This window comes from Calliphora vicina, chromosome 2, assembly GCF_958450345.1.
Source record: "Calliphora vicina chromosome 2, idCalVici1.1, whole genome shotgun sequence".
NCBI classification, from domain to species: domain Eukaryota; kingdom Metazoa; phylum Arthropoda; class Insecta; order Diptera; family Calliphoridae; genus Calliphora; species Calliphora vicina.
The window spans coordinates 59,395,335-59,418,963 of NC_088781.1; the positions used below are offsets into that span (position 1 = coordinate 59,395,335).

The 23,629-nt window shown below is 31.1% G+C and overlaps 1 protein-coding gene across 1 annotated transcript; it reads right to left on the reverse strand.

Annotated features, from left to right (window-relative positions):
- Positions 1–769: 769 nt before the first annotated feature.
- On the reverse strand, positions 770–22,246 carry JhI-21 (Juvenile hormone Inducible-21). The gene is made up of 7 exons (XM_065499800.1): positions 21,856–22,246; positions 17,881–18,076; positions 12,700–12,802; positions 9,412–9,679; positions 1,886–2,210; positions 1,690–1,814; positions 770–1,620 (listed from the first exon to the last, which is right to left on the reverse strand). The coding sequence occupies exons 1-7, from the start codon at positions 22,110–22,112 to the stop codon at positions 1,344–1,346; spliced, it is 1,551 nt and encodes a 516-aa protein (XP_065355872.1). The 5' UTR covers positions 22,113–22,246; the 3' UTR covers positions 770–1,343.
- Positions 22,247–23,629: the final 1,383 nt, after the last annotated feature.

Consider the following 23,629-nt stretch of genomic DNA (forward strand, 5'->3'; position numbering starts at 1 on the left):
TAAAAAATCGTGTCAAATAGTCCAATCTATTAACAGTGAATTCATTATCTTTTTTTTTTGCATAAATAAAACAAGTAATAAAGGATTATTTGGGTATCTAAATATGTTCGAGTATCATGAGGATTATGAGTCCTTAATTTATAAGTATACGGTGAATTGAAAAAGTTCTAAATGTGTTGAACAAAATTAAGAAATAATGTCTGTTAATAATGATTTAACGTACATATATTAAACTATATTTAATCTACAACTTCTAGTTAAAATATCGAGACTATTTATTTCGGATGTGTGGGAATAATATTGGTAAATAGAATCGAAGTACTTGTTATAATTTGACATAAACCACATGAAATTTGTTGGCTGGCACTGTCGAAGTCAGTCTTTTGTTTTTATTGCAACAAACACTAGTGAATTTGTCAAGTTAAGAAAAAAATAATCTACTGTGCTATCTACACCACCTTGTATAATTTCGCCTTGTTCTGAATAATAAATGTTTTGGAAAAAAAAGTTCTTGGTATTAATAAATTCATACCAATTATGAATTTCATTTTTTTTGTAGCTTTAGAAAATGTTAATTTTTTACAAAATAAAAGCCTTTGAATGAAACTACAGAATTAGTTTACATGGAATTTTTAAGAATTCAAGAATATTCGTCTTGAATTAACTGAACTCAAATTATTCAAATGTTGAATGAATACCATTATGAATGAATTAATTATATCCAAATAAAGGTCTTCATTTTGTCCTTAAGACCTAAAAATAAATAAAGTTGTGTTTTGTTTATAATTTTTAAAAATATTTATTGATTTATTATGAAAATGTTTCCCTAAATTGGTCGTTATTTTAAATGCAAGCATCTTTAATAAATTACAATCATCAATCCACATGCATACGATTTTGAATCTTAATAATAATAATAAATTACTGTGTATTAAATTAGAAATTGTACTAAAGAGTATCTTAATGGGTCTTAAAGTGAAGCGTACAACATTAAATGTTTATATTAAATACAATCGTGGTAGATTCAAAGGCAACAAAAAAACTTTTCATTTCAACTTAAATTTAAGTACAAAAAATACAAAATAATATCAAATCAAGCGAGGGACACGACACTTATGGACTACATATTAATGAAATTTTAAATATTGGTATTCAAAATACTTGTGATAGATACATCAAATAAATAAAGTCACAATATCAACTCTAAAAAATCAATTAGATTTTGTAGTATTTTCGTTGAGATGTTTAATGAGAGGGGGGTCAAACACACGCGACTTTGAGAGTTTTGTTGTTTTGTCTGTTTTACTTTAATTGGTCCTGCCGTAACCTATTTTTTGTGGTGATTAATTTTGCATGTCCTTATTTGCTTCTATTATTGTAGTATTGAAGAGTGCACGGCATAAATTTACTATAGCATAAGAAAAGCGTCCATAACATTGTGGTTTATCCTTCCAAGCGATGCAAAGATAATAGAAAGGCACACCAGCTAAAGTAATGGCAATACCAATCAACAGATTCATAGGTTGAGTTAAACTTGGCATTAGCACCAAGACAATGCAACAAATTATGAAAATTACCGGCAATGCGGTATGAACACGTATTGGACGGGGTATATCGGGCCTAAAAGAAATACATTTAAATGGAAAAATTAATATTCTCTATTATCCAATAATAATTTCAATAACTTACCGCTTTTTCCTTAACCACAACATGCCAGCTATACTGGCTACCACTGAAAGCCATAAAATGGAACTGAAATAGTTAATTAAGGCATAAACATCTGCCGATAATAACATCAATATAGACATCAGACACTGAAATTTTATGTTAAATAAGAAATTATTATAATATGAATTCCGCACTGTAAGATAAAACTGTAATTTACCGAAAATATCAATGATGGTATGGGAGTTTGTTGTTTGACATGAAACAGTTGAAAGAATTTTGGCAAATGACCCTCTTGGGCTCCGGTGGCAAATAGTCGAGCCGATGTAAACAATACACCATTTACACCTCCAAATGTACTCAAGGCCACAAAAATTGGTACCATAAATGACATGGAACCAAACATGCGATTGCCAAATGTTACCGCCACCGCCAAGGAACTTAACATTTCAGTCTTAGAGACCACAACAAAATAGGCCAAATTTACGAGAACATAAATACCCGTCACTAGAGGCATGGCAATCCAGATAGCACGAGGTAGATTTCTGTAAAAGGAAAGAAGAAAATTAAAATTTGTGTAAATATGGTATATTTTTATGTACATATTAATTATTTGTTACATTTCCAAGATTTAGTTATATTTATAGTTGTATTGAAGAGGGGTAAATTAGTATGTGAGGTGAACATATAAACCCCCGTGCCCTGAAGGTGTTTTCCGGTTATTCAATATTCCACATGGGGCATTATCTCTATTGGCTGATATTTTCAAGAGTTGTCTCATCAAGGGCCATCTACATAGAGGGTGGAGAGAGGTAAAGCTAGCAGCTTATATTTTCCGTTAAAGGCACTTGTGAGACTGATAGATTTTTATCTTAGGAGTAATAATGATACACATCTCATTAACAACGCTTAGTACGACTACCTCAAGGACAAGTCTGTGGATAGTGTGTTATATGAGGTTGTGAGTTGTATTGAGTACGGTCTAAAGTAAAGGGAATATACTTTTGCTCATGACACCCTCCACATCCTATGGATTTATGGAGTCATCCTGTTAAAATAGCACAATTGAACAACATGCATAACCCCCAGAGCACCCTGATTGAATATTGTAAAATTGTTTATACTGCTACAAGAATAACTTTAATAACATTAAGATGAAGAAATAGTAGATTCGTTAGTATAACTCAGGACTTCCTGGTAAGTTCGATTGTTTAAATGCTTGGAATGGGAGATTATTAGGGGTACATGCAAGGTAGAGTGTTGTCTCCCCTGTTATGATTACTAGCGATTAATTCGATTCTCAGGACCGACAGAAGTATTTTTTACCAGAGAGTTTTAATTTGCCGAAAATAGATAGAAAATAGGTGTTGAGATGAGTCTATCAGAGGTAGTCAAGTATCTAGGCAAATATATTGAAGAATTGGTAAGAATGGTAAACTGGATTTACACATCGGTAGTAAGTAGTTATATGAAGATATAAAGCTCAAAGATGTGCAGCGTTGCATATAATCTTCTCTGGTAAGACCACACAAACATTTTGAACGAGGTAGCTCTAATTGGTCATATATTCTCCCTACGGTAATTTCGAATAATACGGTACCGAATTTAGACTTCGGAGTTACACCCAATTGTACTAACAAGTTTGGGAGGAGTGGATTGGATTTAGACAGCTGTTTAAAGGGTAAGCAGCTTTGACTAATGGGGCTAATATGGAATAGAGACATTACATTACACGGACGTTATAAGGGCACACGTCACAACGGGTCAGAAGTGACAATGTATGTAGATAGTCAGGCGGCACTTATGGTTTTGAAATGTCATATAGTCTATTCGAGTATAGTGATGGACTGTAAAAGAGCTCTAGAGGAATTATTAGAGCTAGGGTAATGAGGAAGCAGATTATCTGGCCAAACTGGGTTCAGATCTTGACCATAGTAGTAGGAACCAGGGGGCCTAGCCCCCTATATGACACTATTATAGGTTCATCTTAGCAAGATTTCGATACTCTACAAACCAATCCTGGAACAATAGGACGGATTGCAGGATGTGAAAGGCTATCTGGCCAAAATAGGATTCTAAAGCAACCAAAATGCTAATTGGACTAGGATTGTGGTACACATGAATTTTGTAGTATGTGCGAAAATATTGAGGAGCTAGAAACAGTAGAACACATTTTTTGTAACTGTCCTAGATTACAGGGTCTCATACTAAAATGGCTAGGGGCATCTGGCAATATACTAGACTTTATCAGGGAATTGGCTGAATATTTTAGATGATATCCTGGTCTATACTTATTTTCTGTCCTTCAGACCGGGATTTCATTTCACCTAACTTATTTCATTCATTTAATTTCTTCTCTTCACAACTAGTTCTTTTCCTGATGGGTATCACAATGGATTCCATGGGCCTCCGAGTGGAAGTATATTTTATAGTACACACACCTTCGAAACTAATCCAAAAATTAACACGCTTAATTCCTTATTACCTCAAACTATAGTTCCTTATTCGGAAACCGACAATTATTTGTCTCTTAGAACTATTATCAGCAGAAAAATCAGAACTTATCTTATTAAAAATGGTAAAAAAAACATATGTACATAACAGTAGACCAAATACTTCTAATTTTAGTCTAACAGTGAAAAATTAGATTTTTGAAGATATATATAAATGTCTAAAGATGACAGCTCAATTCTTGAATTTTAACAGCCAATTTACTTCATACAGGTATGTTCTGTAATCCACGTGATTTCAAATCACATACCGTTTTAAAATCACACGTGTGATTTGTGCCTGTTCTGTAAATCACACTGTTATTGTATTTTTCGGTGTGATTTTAAATTTTCGAAAGCACAAGAAAACAGCTGATTCGTTTATTTTAAATGTTTTGTTTTGCAAATAATTTTGTAGAAATATTAAAGTGAAAATAAAAAAATGCCTGGAGCTTCTGTTATATCTTTAATTGAATTAAAAAGAATGGAATTACATTTTATAAACATTTTGCAAAAACTATGGCGCAAGCTCAACCACTATGTCAAAAAGAAAACAAAACAGCAAAGCTGCCACAGTACACAATTGCTTTTGGTTACCACTTGCTTCAACTTTGTTGCATTTTTTTTTCCAATTTGCGCAAAAAACTTAACGCATATTGATAACTTATAATATAATCTAACAAATATTATAAATTTTATGACGAATTCTATAATTAATTTAAAGATATTGAACATATTTTAGACAGACATTAAAAAATTTTAGTCTGGCAAGCTTCCATGTATTTTCGAAAATCATAAACAGCTGACAACTGAAAACAAACCTGAAACCACAAAAGAAATCACAAAAGCAAATAAACTTTTTACAGCAGAAAAGGTGTCTCTAGATTTTTATTAAATTTTAAGTGTTTTTTTAATAAAACAAGTAATTCTATAAGAAAATTAATAAAGGACATATTGTTTAATTTATTTAAATAATTTATTTTAATATTTTCCATGCAATAGCCGCAGAAATAACCAAGTGATTTGAAAACATTAGTGACTTTGTTGAACGTTTTAAAATCACAAAATTATGTGCTCAGAACACCTTTTATGTGATTTCAAACCACTTTTATAAAATGTGATTTGCAGAACATACCTGATAACCTCAAATTTAACCTCCATTTATTAGATTTTTTCGAATGGTTTTATGGCATGAATCGCTTACATTTGCTAACATTTTCTAATTAAGATCAAATTGAATTCAATTAGAAGCCCTGGTTATAATTTATACAAACCAAAACCTTTAAGTATTATTTTTCATTTAAATCGGATGTAACACGGGTTCCATAATCGAAATTAAAAAATCTGTATTTCAAGAGCTGGAATGTACATTGGTTATCAATACTATAGAAACTTTTCCAATTATTTAAGTTTTAGGTCGAAATCCAAATTAAATTCTTAAGAAATTTGTAAGAAATTCTTAATATAAGTATACTTTTTTTACTTATATTAAGAAAAAAAGATCATAATTAATTAAATGTTAGTGACTCAGTATTTTGTTGGATATCCCTTTAACCAATTAAAGATTCAATCGTGTCCTTTGAAATATTTTGCCATTCCCCTATAATCGCATCTGATAAAGCTTCTTCCGAGATATAATTTGGAGTCCATATTTTGCGATCTACAATTTCCCATAGGTTTTATATGGGATTGAGATCTTGAGATTGCGCAGAACATTTCAAAACACATACCTTGTTGGATTGTAACTATTCGTTCACAACCCTTGAGTGTGTTTGGGGTCATTGTTGTGCCATGGAATCTCCAAACTAAAGGCATTCGAAACCGGTTTTTCACAAAATGCAATTTTTCGAATATCCCGAAAACCGGTTTTTTAATTAAGTCGGTTTTTTGAATACTCTAAATGAGAGAGATTGTAGGACACACAAACAACAAAATTCTTTAATAAACTTTAACAATCAATTAATTTGAAACTCGATATCAATAAATCTAAATGTATGAATGATACGAGTAGCATTCCCGTTCCCATAGATTTATTTATTTTCGTATTGTGTTACAAAAATGCAAAAAAAAAAGGAGAACTAAATTGTATAAATTTGTACTTTACAAATGTCTAAAGATTATCCGACATCCCTGTAAAATATGCACATAAACTAATGAACAACAGAGTATTTAAAGAGTTCTTTGTTTTTTTTTTTTTGGAAAAAAAGTGAAGTCAAATTTCTGTACATTTTAGTAATGTTATTTTTAGTTGAGTATATCGGTCAACGGAGAAAAATTGTCCGAAATCGAACTGAACCTAATATTCGGCCAATATATCAATATTCGGAAAGCGACAATTCATTGACCCAATTAAAGAATCAAACGTCTCTTTTTAAATATTGTTACGAAATTGCACTATCAATTTGAATTTAACGGTCTGTAACGGCTGCTTGCAACATTCATCATGTTTATAAATATTTCAAGTGCTCGAAGCTTCTACTTATCAAAAATGTTGATAACACGCCAGGGATAGCAAATGGTATTTAAAAATTGTTCAGCATTAAAAATTGTACTTTTTCGACATTAATTGTACTAAAACTAGGATTCCTAGGCGGGATTTTTTTTAGAAATTCCCGTGAAGTTTTTTCACTAATTCAAACAATCAGTTTAATTTTGTGAGCAACATGTGAAAATTTTAAAATAGAAAAATTACAAAAAAGCCAAAATAGGAGAAAAAATTTTATTTTTGAAAATTTCTAATTACATATTTATGTATGTATTTTGTTTATTTCCCAAATTTCTATAAAATTTAAATTGTTTATACAATTTAAATTTGTGTAAAAACTAGCAATATTTACAACCTCTAAATATATTCATATTTAAGGAAAATAATTACAATACAAGTGGCTTAAATTTGTGTATGTACTTGAGAAATATTTGAATAATTATTAAAACTATGAGTAAGTATGGCAACATTAAAGTTGCTCTAGAAATAGAATATTCTAGTTTTGTCCGTTAAGATAATTCATGTAGCTACTGGAAGATGGCGCAGTGTATAAATAGTGGGAGCAGTTGCAGTTGTTAGTTAGTTGATCATAGGTGTCAACTGTATTACCAGTGTATTCTTCTTATACATTATAATGTATATAATATAAGTGTGTGTATTAAAACACAGAGTGATTATTTAAATGGTTGTTGTGTATTTTTTTTACAATTTTAAATTACTAAACTGCTTTTATTTGCAATCAAAAGTATTCGGTTTATTTAAAAGAAATAAACCATGGTTTTTTAAAGGTAAAAACGTAACAATATTTTGCCATTCCCTTATAACCACATCTCATAAAGCTTCATTCGTTGAATAATTTGGAGCTCGTATTTTGCGATCTAAAATGACCCACTCTGTTATTAAAATTCACAAAATTTTTTAAAAACAATAACGCAGAATAAAGTTGTTCGATTTTATTAACACTCACAGACATATAAGTCACCATTGGCGGGTTAAATAGTATTTGAATTCATCCGAAAAGAGAACAGTATTCCATTTTTACGTGGACTTCCTCCCATATGTTGAGCTTTTACTTTTTTTATAACTGCTGATTTGTTAATTGAATATTTATCACATTGAAAATGGGCAAAAACGGTCCAGTAGAACCAGAGTTGAAATTTTTAATCCGTTTTTAGCTATTCCTAGCCTCCATATTGTGTCCACTTCCGAAAATAACTTAAATATATTTTGGGTCCTAATAAAAAATTAAGACGATCTAGCTATTTCCGTTTCCCTGTCTGTCAAGGCACGATAGGGCCTAAAGGGAAGGACTTAGGGTGATGAATTTTTCCAGAAAACATTATTTGTTGATCAGAAATGTTTTTTGTTGTTGGTATGATAATTTTTATATCGTTTTCTTACATATTATTTTTGTATGTAAGAAAACTTGCTATATTTTAATAGAAAACATAGTAAAATTTAATAAAATCAGAAATATAAATGCATGTATTTAGTAAAAGGTCGTGTTTTTTAAAAACTTAAATTGCGGAATATAGTTTTCAAAAAAGTTTCCATTGTATTGTCACTCCTCTTGAATAATTGTATTTACAACATTTCATTTAGGATATAAATAGAATTTACTCTTTTAGTTGTTGGTATAAAACCACACCACCATTAAGTATTCATATACATATGTATTTTAGGGTGGCCCTTATTAAAAGAAAGTTGGATTTTTGCCAGTCTAGACTTCACCTTATATTTTTCTTAAGTTTCATCAAAATCGGCCCAAAAATAAATAACATTTCGCTATCTTTAAATTAGAAATTCCAAATATTGAAAAAATTGAACTTTGACCTTCACGATTTAAGGTTTAACGTTTTCCAATTTTAGTAAAACATTCAAAGTATATTTAGAATTATCTGAATTATAATATTCTGAATAGGTTTTACTTAAAATTCATTACAGTAAGGAAATTGGGCTCATTCGCCAAAATATGGCCAAAAAATTAGTTTTTCTCGAAAATCGCAAAATTTAAATCGCAGGTACGGAAAAACTATAGAAGGTATTGTCATACTTTTTTAATATTTTGAAATTTGTTTAACAAAATTTGCATTTTTCCCCTTGTAAATGCATCTCAAGACTTCAGAAGGCTTGCGGCACGTGTTAAACCCAGCCGATTTACCTATAATTTTTTCAGGATGATTTTTTTTATCAATGTTCATCAAACTGGGGGGTGAGACTTGCAAAAATACAACTTTCGTTTATTAAGGGCCACCCTAATGGATTTTCCCATTAGAATGGAAGAAGGACGAAATGGTGAAAGTAACTAAAATCAACAACATTAATACAGTTAAACTTTTATAAGGGTTTACAAAGTAAATATGTATGTTTGTGCGTATTTATACTCGACTCTTATGCCATTTACAAAATCAACAAGTTGCTGTATTTTTTATACAAAAGAAGAATCCTTATGAATGTCCTTGATGTGATTTTTCTTTTCTCATTCTGTATAAATAAATGTGCCATGACGTCGTAAGTTGACTTGCAAACTTTACGCTGCGTTTGATTTTTTTGAACAATGAAACCACTTAAGCGTAAATGGTAAAAGTAAAATTAAGGAAGAGACAGAAAGCAACAAGTAGTAAAATACTACCCCCTATCTAACTATGTTAATAAATATGTATGTATGTATGTAAGTACATATACAGTAAATAAAGAAACTTTAAATAAAATGTTAATTTTTTCGAACTTAAAGTATGATAATTTATAAGAAATATTAAAATAAGTACTTACTTGTATGGATCCTGCAATTCTTCGGTAACAAAATTCAAATAATTCCAACCGCCAAAGGCAAACAGTCCCGAATAGAAGGCAAAACCAATATTTTCAATGCCATACTTGCCCTCCCAGATATTTTCGAAATTTTCCGTGTGACCCGTACATATTTGATAGATACCAGCTAAAATGATCATTACTAGAGCTAAAAGTTTTCCAGCGGTAAAAATATCTTGTACTTTCATAGACCATTTCACCGACAAACAATTAATGGCAGTTAGGAGACCTGTAAGTATTCATAAGATAAATAATAAATAAAAAAACAATGTATTGCATTATTGGAAAGTAAATATTTGCTTTTAACAATTAAACTATTACAAGATATATTGTCTAGTGTGTTTTTTTTACGTTATCAGTTATATTTTTTTAAATTAGATAATTAGAAAATGTATATGTTTGGGATGGAACTATTAACTCTAGAATACCTATATGGTTCTATAAAAGTAGCGCTAATTTTATTTTTGATCATAAATAATATAGTTCACACTCTTATCTTCTTTATAAATATAATTCTTCTGTACGTGTGATAGTAACTGAACTCCTCCTTAACGGCTGGGCCGATTTAGATGAAATTTGTTGTGTGTGTATGAGTGGGTCCCTGGATGGTTTAGATTCACTACTGACCTATATAGGAACAATGGGCATGGCACCTCTCATACAAAGTAAAAATTTATTATTGCATATTCAAACTTTGTGTGAGCAATGGCAGAATAACGTTTGCCGAGACAGCTAGTATTTTATATTAAACTGAAACTTCTGAAACTTCACCATCATTAATGAACTTCCAGAACCCTATGAGAGTATTTTCCATTAAACTATCACAACAGCAGGCGAACTTCAATTGTACGTCCACACTTCCCAGTATAGACTTCAGTTTTAGCAAAAGAACATGACAACATCCACAGTTCCGACCCTGTCAACACACACATTTCTCAGCTGAATCTGGAAATCAGAAGGTTGTTCAAACATGACAAACGGAAACGTTGAATAGATAATTTGAATAAATGCAACCTGAACGCAGGAGTTGAAAAATTGTGCTTCACATTCGGATCTCACTCTAACCCCACGAAGAATGATGATAGGTTCATGATTCAGTTTTCCGCCACCACCATTTCCAATCCTAAACAGTGTGTGTGAACTTTTAGCTGGATGTATATTCAGCACACAGAGAGAGATAAGAGAATTAAATGCTAAATCACTCGAGGCCTTACCATCCCCACAACAGCAAGTTTCCCAAGATTTTATTCAGCATAAGTGGTGTAAAAGAACGGCTCTGGAGAAACTCTATCGAAAGTCTTCGATCGTGAAGGATGGATCACGATCGTGAAGGATGGATCACGATCGTAAACTACTTGAGTAGCCGTCATTCGTTCGTCGAGTTTAAAAACAGCAGAAAATTAAAATGGGGTACCGCGGAGTCCTGACCTATCTGAACGTCCATATGGTATGAAAATTATTTTCTACGCAGATGATTGGCCGGTCAGTGATCTCGGAACATCATGTTAATGAAAAATTGAGGGTTTTGCCGTTATACAATAGCTTGTTTTCACGACAGTTCCTTGTAGGATGTCATCGGAAGAACCATCCCAACTGCCACATAACGGAATTGGAGTTATTCATAGGATTGTAGTAAATACAACGGTTGAAATTTACCGCATGAATATCTTAAATGGAGGCCGCCCACCGCATATAGCAGAAACAGAACAAACACTGACGAGATATGTATGGAGCAACGTAAACCGTATACGTATGGTATACCATCCGCAAAATATTCACAGTCTGAAGGTCCCCAAGATACCCTACTTTTAGGCAGATGCCAGGCAATTATAGAATAGCAAATACTATTGAAGTGGCCACGCAATGAGCTGCAAGTGAGCGGCGCCGCTGAAGTATAAAAATTGTTTTAATTTTTTGTTGGTTTCTGAGCAACAAAAAATAAAGATAGGAAGAGTGAATATGGAGCTCTATGAAGGTTTTTAGATTTTGCAACAGCAAATCAAATGATTTCAAAATCTGTATGGAAATTTGCGTAGATTTGTACATAAATGGTTAAATTCGCCATAATCGATTTATTGGATGAACACCAAATCTTCTTTTTCTTAAATGCATTAACTTCTTATAAATATAAATACGATTCTCCGTAATAACATTAATCAAACTTCTCTTGACACTGACATTTTAACAACTAACCGCTCGGAAATAATGATTAGTAATAAGCCAATTGCAGATCAAACTCTCCGCTCAGCCGATCTGTCGCTCATTGCGTGGTCTCGGTCTTAGACTGTTCGGCATTCCGTACTGAAGATCCATGGACACCTCCTACCGAAGTGGCGGCACATATTGGCATTGATCTCAATGATGCAGAACCCTATCCGAAATTATGAAGGTTCCACGCCAATCTCCGGAAAAAAAATTTAACGCAACTTTTTTATTAAATAAAATCTGAAAAATCGGGGAAAATGCCTTTGAAGTATGTTAATTTAATGCATAATATGACACAATAATATAACATTTAGCATAAAATTGAGGATCACACACAACAACGGTTTCAATAACAAATACATATTTTTTCTACAAATATTAAATTTGTCTGCTAACCCCCATTAACACGAAGTCTGGTTATGTGTTAACTAATAGTTATACTGACAGTTTTCATACAAAAATAATTTTAACCTGCAGTATAACTATTAGTTAAGGCATAACCAGACTTCGTGTTAATGGAGTAAACTGAATCGTATATTGAATGCGGCATAGTCGACTTGACTTTACAAAAGTCATCTATAAATAGATGGTTGTTGAATATATTAAAAATGTTCGAGCTAAATTTTATTTAGATTCACAGTAGTTCGACATTTAGATTTAATTGAGCCTTTAATCAATTATGTGCTGATAATTCACATAATGATACGATAATTCCGGATGATATTTTTATAGGGATCTTCTATCTTGAAATTTCATTCAACTAACTTTAAAATTTCATAGTCATACGAAGATTGAAAGAAGGTGTAGATGTATTATATTTTTGGTATTACAAACATGTGAACAAATGCAAATAAATAACATTTCCTACATAGGGTACAAAAAACCTTTAAATAAAAATTTCCGCCAGACAAATGTATCAACTTTTCATATCTACCACAACCGCATAAAATGTGTACAAACGTAATAAATCATTATCAATTTCATATACCTTCATATGTATGCAAAGTAAATTGATTATATTTCAAATAAGTATTTAACACTTACATAAACAAACTGCAGCCAATAATTTTGCGGCATTATCTGGTGGATTGCAATCTTCGAAAAATGGTTTCGCCGCATACTGTGCAAACGTTAAGGCGACAATTGTCTAAAAAAAATTAAAACAAAAAAGATAAAAAACTTTAATTAAAATCACATTATTCATATTGTTGACAGTTTTAATTTCCAACTATTGTCATTTAAATTGCTTGTAATTAAACAGTATACATAGTGTCATATACATATATTTGTCACATTCCAAACCCTGAATTTTTAAAACAATGGGTTTGTTCGCGTACTTTCCAGTTAAAATTATGCAGTAACTTAATTTTAGAAAGTAAAAATAAATTTACTCTCAATCTGAGAAATAACCAAAAAAATACGCAAACAACAATTTGTAAAAACTTCTGTTTGATTACACTGTGTAATTTTTTGAGTCATGGAAATATAACCATATACGGACACCGTGATAAAAGACCAAAAAAAAAAGACCCATGTCTCCCAGTTTTGCCCAAAGTCATGCAGTTTTTTTTATGGGCCCCAAAGATTTGGGGCTTCGGTGTAATTTTTGCAAAAAAGTCATCATTTTCGAAATTTTGTTTTACTCTCTGAGGCAAAGTTGTCAAACAAACATTTTTTCAAATATTTTTCAAGTTGAAACACAATTTACATTTGCATTCAAATCAAATTCCAACAAAATGTTCAAGTGCTATGGGGATTTGGTGCTTATTGGGTTTGTTTCATATTGTTTTACATTTATTCATTTGAACAATTACAATATCTATTTTTTTTTTGGTTTCATTTGTTTTGTTTATATTTGAAAATATACAATTATACAGTGACCGACAAAAGTCTACATACGACCATTATTTTCGTAACACGCGGACTTCTAAACCATAATAAGTAAAAGTAATGATGCAGTTTTATTTCAAATGCATTTTTAGTAATATAACAAAAAACACATCGCTAAATTTATAATTAATTTAACTTTTATTCACAAAAAATTAAAAAAAAATATGTTGACAAAGTCTAAATAAACATTTTTCAGCGAATACAAATTTTCATTAAATTCAATATTTCGTTGGGCCACCACGGACATCTACAAGCGACTGGGCATCGAAAAAACGAAATTTTCCAGTTCTGCGGACGTTATATTTTGCCATTCTTCTGGAAGGTTCTCATTTAACATTGGTGCACAAGTAATAAGATGTTTTCGGATCTTCCGTTGTAAAATTTCCCACACGTGCTCCAAAAGTTAAAATATCAACGGATGCTCTCAAATTTTGTTCCAAAATTTAATTGTACTGATAACGATCCATATTATCCTCAATAAACACTAACTTTCCCACTCCAGAAGCAGCGACAGTACCCCAAACCATCACACTGCCAACACCTTGCTTAACTGTAGCGAATAAGTTTTTCGGATCCATTGCCGTATTTATTTTGCGCCATACTTTATCTCTCCCATCACTTCCAAATATGTTATACTTCAACTCATCAGTGAACAAAACTCGCTTCCAGAATTCGATGTCCTTTCCAAAGTGCTTTTGGGCGAATTCCAAACGAAATTTGCGATCCGTTCGCTAATTTACGAGGAGTTCTGCTTTAATTACCATTATTATTTAAGGTTCTTTGAATTGTTGGTGGATGAACAATAACTTCTGATCTTGTTGCAAGTTTTTTGGCCAATTTTGTGGTATTTACTTTTAAGTTTTTGTTGACTTCTTTTAAAATGAAGATTACATCTCTACGATGTAGTTTCTTTGGGCGACCACTTCGCACCTTGTTTTTAACTCTACCAGTGTTTTCAAAGTTACTGAATATTGTTTGAAATGTAGACTTAATAAATTGCATGCTTATCTGTTAGTATTAAAAAAAAAACCAGGACATGCTGTGGTCGTATGTAGACTTTTGTCAATGTATTTTTATTGTTTTTTATGAATAATTTTGCAAGTTTACATTGCAACAACATTTTTTTGGTGCATAGATTTCAAACAAAACTGCGTCATTATTTTTTTATTTACCGGGTTTTCTCTAATAAAGTGGCAAAAATTGTGGTCGTATGTGGACTTATGTCGACCACTGTATGTTCAAAACATATGTTTCTACCTTGATATGTTTTACTGAAGAAAAATTGTCCAGTAAAAACGAACTGTCACTTTTAACAGTCTCTTGCTATCTCGTTAGTCGTAATTATTACAAATTATCAAGTACGCGAACACTCTTAATGTCAATGGCGATAATGTCAAATTAAACATGTATGTATGTATGAATTTGTGCGTGTGTAAAAACATCTAAACATCTGTTGGAATTAATAATTATAATAAATTGAACTTTAAAATCAAGAGTAACAACTCTCATTATGCATACAGTTGCGAACAAGATAATAGCAGTACCACATAATTTTTAAATAGTTTAACTGTTTTTTTTTTCATAGTCTACTGTGTTTGAAAAGCTGAAGAGAGTGTACATCGAATATATTTCCTATAGCCAAATCTTCCAACGACGCTTGCAGACCAGTCGTCATCTGGCGAACTCCTAACGAGTATTTTAGTAAGTAGTAGCTTTTTCCTTTTTTACACCCTTCACCTTCGTCAGAAGGGTATATATAAGTTTGTCATTCCGTTTGTAATTTCCAAAACATAATTTTCCGACCCTATAAAGTATATATATTCTGGATCCTTATATATAGCGGAGTCGATTAAGCCATGTCCGTCTATCTGTATGTTGAAATTAATTTTCTGAAGACCCCAGATACATATATTCGGGATACAAATCTTCAATAATTCTTTCAGACATGCTTTCGAAAAGTTTCCTATTTAAAATCAGCAAAATCGACCCACAATTCGCTGAGATATGAGGAAAAAACCAGGACAATCTCGGTTTTTCAAAAATTAAAAAAAAATTTAAAATAACAATTCGAAAAAAAATTTCCAAAAAATTAAAAAAAAAACCACTTTTCTTCTAGAAACAATCAAGTCAGCAAAATTTTTTTAATTTTTTTAATTTTTTTACTAAGTAAATGGGTTCTAAAAAAATTTGTACTTAATAAAAAGAACAACACTAGAATAAAACGAAAAAAAAATGTATTTAATTTCAATGTGTAATTTGTTTATATACATATATTTGCCCAATTCACAATTGGTGTCGTAGTGTTGTAGCATTGTATATCGTAAATATTATTCAAACTAATTTTTCGAAACAAAAACAAAACATTAATAAAAAAAAATTACGACATACAACGATACAACGCTACCGACACCAATTGTGAATTGGGCAATTATATCAGGATTAAAAACATTCATTTAAAATATTATCGTTTAAAAAAACTCCGAAAATTTTAATTTTGTTTTTAACAAAACGTACTTTTTTTCTTTATTTTTTAACAAAAGGTTCTTTTTCCGATATTAAAATGGTTTTATATCAAACATCCTTAACATTTAATGTGGTGACTTATGGCAGTTAGATGTATCTTCTATTGATAAGTAAGAAACTTGTTACCATTTCCAGGTTCATGCAGTTTTTTAAGGGGGGGAAATAAATAAAACTAATTTTCCCAACAATTTTAAATGTGCGAAAAAGTACCTTTTGTTCTGCGGCTCCTCATGTGTGGAGATAAATTTGAATTTAACTAGCACAGACAAACACCACATTTTTTAACTTGCTCATGTTAGAGTCAACAGAGCACTGTTAATCACTTACGGCCATTTTCACAATGTACGATTAAAAGTTAACGCGAACTTTAACCGCCAGTTAGGCTAATATGAATTTCACAATGTACGATTAATTCTTAACTGACACTATTTAACAACAAAGTTGCTGTTAAATATAACCGAATAAATTTCGCCGGTTAGCATCTTAATTGTAAGAAATATAATAAAAGAACATTGAAAAACATTTATATTTTTGTAATATTTATAATATTATATTGCACTTACAAACCAAACAACAAATGTGCACTTTTCCTTGTTGGTTTTCAGTAATTGTTGTTCAGTTTGTTCTGTAAATTTTACAGTTAGGTACCTTAATATTTTTGAGTTTTATACGTTTTTTTATTATACCACTAAGAAAACACAAATTATTATTTTTTATGCCGTCTTTTAGACAATTTTTTATATTTCAATCTTTCATTACACTATTTTTCGTAAACAAATGTATGCATTATTGCCATACTTTCTACTGAATGCTTTGGTTAAGTAATCAAATGATGGTGAAACGTAAATCGGTAACCGTTGGTTAAATGGTCCCCGTTAAACAAACCGACAGTTAGTTAATTTTCCGGTTAAAATGAAATAATCGTACATTGTGAAAATGGCCGTTAATCGTATAACTCAAGTCTCCAGACTGTTAAGAGATTAACGTATTGACTCCAATCACTTCAAAATGGAGATGATTATCCATACATTTAAATGATTTGTTAATCACTTCAAATTGACATGATTAAAAATTAATCACTTTATTAATCACCTCAAACTGACTATTATGTAGCATCGGCCACCTTTCAGTGTAGTACCGATGAATAAATTTTGACAGAAGTTTTTTTTTTCCTTAAAAATACCTTAAATAATCCATCAATGTTCACAATTTTATCATTAATAAGTTTAAAATAATCTGCTGATATCTTTCATAAAGTATTTATTTCCATATGTAATGCCTTAAAGAAATATAAATTTGTTTGTTGTTTTTTATTTGTCAACTTAATCATTTTAATGTCAACTTAATCTCAAATGTAATGTGAACGGCTTTGATTAACTAAATCAAAATTTTGCTTAAACGCGTTTAAAATCCTAATTGTGAACATAGCATAACATGAGCAATGTTAAATTTGCTAGTGCTAGTTAAATTTAAATTCATCTTCACACACATACTAAATTTTACTTTACTCTTAAAAATTATTTGATTTCTATAAAAAAATTAAAGATAAATAGTATAAAATAATCCTTCGAACTTATCACACTTCTCCCAAAAATATGTACTCAATAACAATAAACAGACTTGTAAAATTATTGAAATAAACAAAACTTTAATTTCAAAATGTTTAAAAACTCTGTACGTTATTTCAAAAAAAAATTACTAGTGAAACTGTTATTTTCCTGTTCGCAACTGTATATACAACAATTAGTGTTTTAAATAAATTATACATTCATATAAATCAAATCGAATGAATATATCAATTAAGAAACATACCTGTGTGGTTGGCCTTATAATCAACAAGGCAATCCATAATCGTAAAAATCCTACAAGAGGACCAAATGCCACTAACAAATAGGCATAATCACCACCAGAACGCGTGATACTGGTACCCAATTCGGCATAACATAAAGCACCAATTGTTGACAGAATACCACACGCTGCCCAAATTAGAAGTGAACTGCCAACTGATCTAAAGATAAAAGATAATTACATTTATTTAATTACTCTCTTAATGAAAGTTCCACTTATAAAATAATATTGCAGATGAAACTCTAGCAATTAAATGATTTCTTATCAATCATTTAATTAGACGTTAATTGACAATTATACATGTGTCTCAAACAATATAGCTAAATGCTCATAATACTTATTTATACTCGTATTACATACATAAATTAATTTATTTATTTTTACCATTTTTTCTTTGTGCATGCAAAATTTGGCTGATGAAATTTTTGCTGACAATTTATTTGCGTTTTTTGCAAATTTCTGAATTGAATCTGCTGAAAGAGTTATTCAAAAGCAATGAATATGAAAGTTTAATAAATACTAATTTATTGTCTGCACAAATCATTTACATGGCATGGAAATTTTTGCTTTAGGCCGTTAACAATATTCAATTGACATTTAAATCTTTAATTGCAAGCAAATATTTATTACTTTAATAAATAATCTGTCTTGGGAGAAATTTGGCGATTTTTTGGCCATGTTCATTTAACTTGTCTCAACAAGTTGTTGCGTTAAACTTGAAACAAATTTAACTATACATATTTTAATCAGAGGTATTGTTTTTCAGTGTCAGTTCCATATTATTATTTCAAAAAATAAATGGACAATTGCAGTTAAAGTATTTTTTTAAGAAGCAAAAATCAAGCAGTTATGGTGAATAAACAAATCGTTATCGTCCTGATTTTTATTTCAAGTATGTATTTTTTCTCGTTCCTGAGCCAACACTCTGGTAATGTTCCTGCTCAAACCATGAATTATATTGAAACTAGGAAACTATGTTATGGGAGGAAGAATTTAGGATAAGTGTTTGTAAGCATTCGATATGAACATTCCTACATTGAAAGTGACAGCAAAAACTTCCACAGAAAGTTTACTGCACAGTACGTAATATTCCCTGTAGTGTATTGAGCGCTCCACTGTTCAATCGACCCAAAAATGGTTGAGTTTTATTTGAAAGAACTATAAACATTTGCGGGCATCGGGAACTTAACACATTTTGTCGAAGTATCGATAGAAATATCAAAACAAAACCCGATAGAGTTGAATACCCTAATATCACCGGTAATAATAGACTTTGAAGCACCGGCCCATACATGAGAGTTGTGTTCCATTTTCGGTCAAATATAGGTGGTCATAGGATCTGATGGAGTAATCTTACTATTTCAACAATTGCAAAAACAATTATGCACTTGAATTACACTGTATTCTCAGTTCCAGAACACCAAGATCATCTATTTCCATAAATACAATTGAAGCAACAATATCTGTCGCTCATTATCACGATGTCTGGTTATATGTTAACTTAAAGACATGTATGACAGAATCATTCGATTGTCTACAAACGAAACTGTTTTCTCTAAGGTAAGGTTTCCACGCAGCCGCGAAGTGAAGAAAGGATGAGCAGCTCACGAAGGTCCAAAACTATAGGTGTTACCTGAAAGTAAAAAGTCAGAAAAAGAGGGACAGATAGAAGTGATAAAGAAAGAAGGGGAAGATTGAAAAAGTTGAAAGGAAGATGTCCAAAGAAAGAGGGTGAGGAGATATTTTTAAAAAATTGCGTACCTAAGAGTTGGCGGTTATTATGTCACTCTAAGGAGATCCCCATGTCTGGTCTTTTTAACCAATTACTGCTCCTTATAAAGGCATTACTGCCCTCTAGCCTCATATTCGAGAGCTCTGAAAGACTATTTAGGGAACGATGTCCCAGAAACCTTAAGCGTATATCTCCTAATGCCGGAAAGTGACAAAGAAGATGAAATATGGTCTCATCCTCCTCCTCGTTTTGACAACTTCTGCAGAAGTCGTTGTAGGGCAAGCCAAGTCTTCTCACATGGTTGCCGAAAGTGCAGTGTCCGTTATGACCGCCACTACACCACTCAATTGTGAGCGTGTCAAGCCAAGAATATATTGTTACCTTTTAACCTTTTCAAAACGCTATTTTATTTCCTTTAAATAAACCGGATACTTTTGATTGCAAATAAAAGCCGTTTAGTAGTTTGAAAATTGTAACAACTCTTTATTTCTTTAAAATGTACAACAACAACAGAATTAAATAGCCACTCAATGTTTTTTATACACGTTTATAAATTCTCAGAATTACAGACACAATTTATAATGTACACGAATTTACTTGAAAAACACAACACACTTTAAGGCACTTAGATGATGTTTATTCGAAAAGCGTCTCTGATAAACTCACTAACGACTGCAACCTCTGCTAATATTTATAACACTGCCATCTGCACTCTAGATTTCTCTTTAACTGTCTAGAGGTTTCTAATACATACGCCATTTGTGGTGTACTTTCTACAATGTTCTTTAACTGAATATTCGAAATCGAATACAGCGTTGCCAACTTACGATCAAATCAACTGAAAGCTTTTATTTAATAATGCCCACAGATATGTTACAGTTTTACAGCACTGTTATTTGAAAACATTATGCTACTTTTAAATCAGCCGTTAAAATCGTTATATTTGAATTCAAGTACAATTTCGTAACAATATGTTGTTCGTCCACGATTCAGTCGGGCCATATCATTCTGGTAATAGTGCATGTGGGTTCACAACCCCATCTTATCTGAGCGAGCTCATAGTAGAAGTTACTAATTTGTAGCTTGGATAACGGAATCCCACATAGGAAATCTATGTCTCCTTCAGGTAGCATGGCGCCTTTTTTCGATCAGCAACGCAGTTGCCCGTAGTGTCTCCGTGTACCCGTACCCATTTGAGTACGACTGTCGCAATCCTGTTTAAGGATGCCCGGCATTCCTGGACCAAATTAGATGTTGTGTATACACCTGTTATATACAAATATCCCTGCCTGATATCTTGTTATAACTGAGCCAGTTATAACAAGATATCAGGCATGCTACTTTTGATGGGATGAGTGTGTAGTACCAATTACTTATTCATAATATTGAAATAACTAAAATATTTATGGAATTTAAAAATATGTACATATATGTAGATGTTAATTTCGAAGAAAATTTCTTTAATAGTCAAAATGGATAATTATGGAATGAAACACATTACACACTATGTAGGTTAGGTAGTCCAGAGAACAATCAATGGACCCATGTGAGCTGTACGTAAGACGAAAGGCTTTCTAACTTCAAATCGATATATCTCGGCTCCTAGACCTGACCCAGCGAAACGCCGGTGGGCAGAACCACCGCCGATTTGGGGTTTTACACAGAGTTATGTTCTTATTACAATTTGTTTTTTTTTACTAAAATTTATTTGTATTCTATCATTATTATAGGTACATACATATGTATTTTTCTAATATTTTTATTTTTTCTTATTTAGAAATTTTTCAGATATTGCGGATTTGTTTTTTTTTTGTCAGGATTCAAGTATTATCACTGTAAAATTATTAACAGAAGTCTGTTAATTTCAAAATTAGCTTTTTAAAAAGGTTTTGTTGTTTGGTTTTTGCCTCTGCTAGTTAAATCCGAATGAATCATCACAAATATTATTTCCCATATTCATAAACAGTTTCTAAATTTATCAATGGTTTATAAAACAAAATTTCCATACAAAATTTGGTAAACCTTTGATCAAAACTATTTAAGAATATTTTTTACAATGATTTTAAAATGAAAAAATAGTTTGAACTAATTGCCTTTTGCCATTTATGTGTTCAAAAATATAATTTAAACCACACATAGGTATTCGTTTCATTTAATCAAAAGCTTATTTATGCCAAAAATTACTAAGGTTTCTTTTAGTTACTTACTCTGTATTTTGGAAAACTCCAGTTGGCGCTATAAAGATACCTGAACCGATAATGGTGCCAACAATAATTGCAACACCATTCATTAATGTTAATTTGCGTTTAAGTACGATTTTACCATCGGCTCCCTCCAGCGGTGCATTCTCCTCAGTCGCCAAATCTGTTGCACCATTGACATTGTCATTTGTTGCTGCTGTTTTACTACGATCTGTTAATTCGACTAAATTTGTGGTAACATTGTTACCATAACGTTCGGACATAATTGTTTATTGTTATTTCAACTTATTACAATAATACTGACTGATACTGATGATGTTGATGATAATTAAATTAAACTCTGATTTAAATTACACTTTTTAACATTTAAATTTAATGTTTACACAATAGTTCTTAATAAACATTTAATATTTCTATGTATAAACATAATGATTTGTATATTTAGTTGTCAGTTAATTAGAAGTGTTTTATAGACGTAGTGGTATTTTTTTATTCACACTTTTATAATTTATCCGTTATTACATCCAATTTTAAGGAGAGCTAAACATAAACTAAATTGAAAAAGAAATAAACTCAGGTTAGTTAAGTGAAAATAAGCGCAGATACCATTATGTTTGCCACAAACAATTGAGACATGTTTACTAAATGTTAGGGTTGTCATTCGAGTAAAAACTATTTGAATAATCAATGTAAAAAAAAATGATTTACGGCCATTCTCACAATGTACGATTAAAAGTTAACGTGAACTTTAACCGCAAGTTAGGCTAATTTGAATTTCACAATGTACGATTAATTCTTAATTGACACTATTTAACAACAAAGTTGCTGTTAAATATAACCGAACAAATTTCGCCGGTTAGCATCTTAATTGTAAGAAATATAATAAAAGAACATGGAAAAACATTTATATTTTTGTAATATTTATAATTTTTAAAAGTGTAAAGCGAAGAAAAGTAAATTTTGCACGGTGTGATCCATATACCACCCGGATATTGCACTTACAAACCAAACAACAAATGTGCACTTTTCCTTGTTGGTTTTCAGTAATTGTTGTTCAGTTTGTTCTGTAAATTTTACAGTTAGGTACCTTAATATTTTTGAGTTTTATACGTTTTTTTATTATACCACTAAGAAAACACAAATTATTATCTTTTATACCGTCTTTTAGACAATTTTTTATATTTCAATCTTTCATTACACTATTTTTCGTAAACAAATGTATGCATTATTGCCATACTTTCTACTGAATGCTTTGGTTAAGTAATCAAATGATGGTGAAACGTAAATCGGTAACCGTTGGTTAAATGGTCCCCGTTAAACAAACCGACAGTTAGTTAATTTCCCGGTTAAAATGAAATAATCGTACATTGTGAAAATGGCCGTTATTTATATATACTTTTTAAAGAAAAATATTTCCAATTAGTCAAAATTTAAATTTTATTATTATTCAAAAATCGGTTTGATCAGAAAATCTATTTAAACAGATACGCTTAATTAAATAAATTTAAAGAGCTTTTTTTAAATTTTCCTTCCAGTATTTGCTAGATTTGCAGGTTTTAGAAAATCGTTGCGTTCTCAAATGTTCAACTTATGTATGTATATTAGAGTGCTCCAAGATTGTATGGACGAAAAAAACTTTCTAGGTACAGGCCGTCCCCCCCTCTAGAATTGTTCTATGTATTGTAGAAACACGTTGTGTAAAATATTAGGATGATAGGATAACGTTAACTGGTGGCGCAACGACGCTGAAGTTTTGAGGTGCATTTACAAGGGGAAAATA

Coding starts and splice junctions, on each gene's coding strand:
- JhI-21 (XM_065499800.1), bottom strand. CDS start 22,112: ATGTCCGAACGTTATGGTAACAATGTTACCACAAATTTAGTCGAATTA. Junction 12,803..17,880: donor TTATAAGGCCAACCACACAG/GTATGTTTCTTA, acceptor AATTTTTTTTAG/ACAATTGTCGCCTTAACGTT. Junction 1,621..1,689: donor TTGTGGTTAAGGAAAAAGCG/GTAAGTTATTGA, acceptor TATTTCTTTTAG/GCCCGATATACCCCGTCCAA.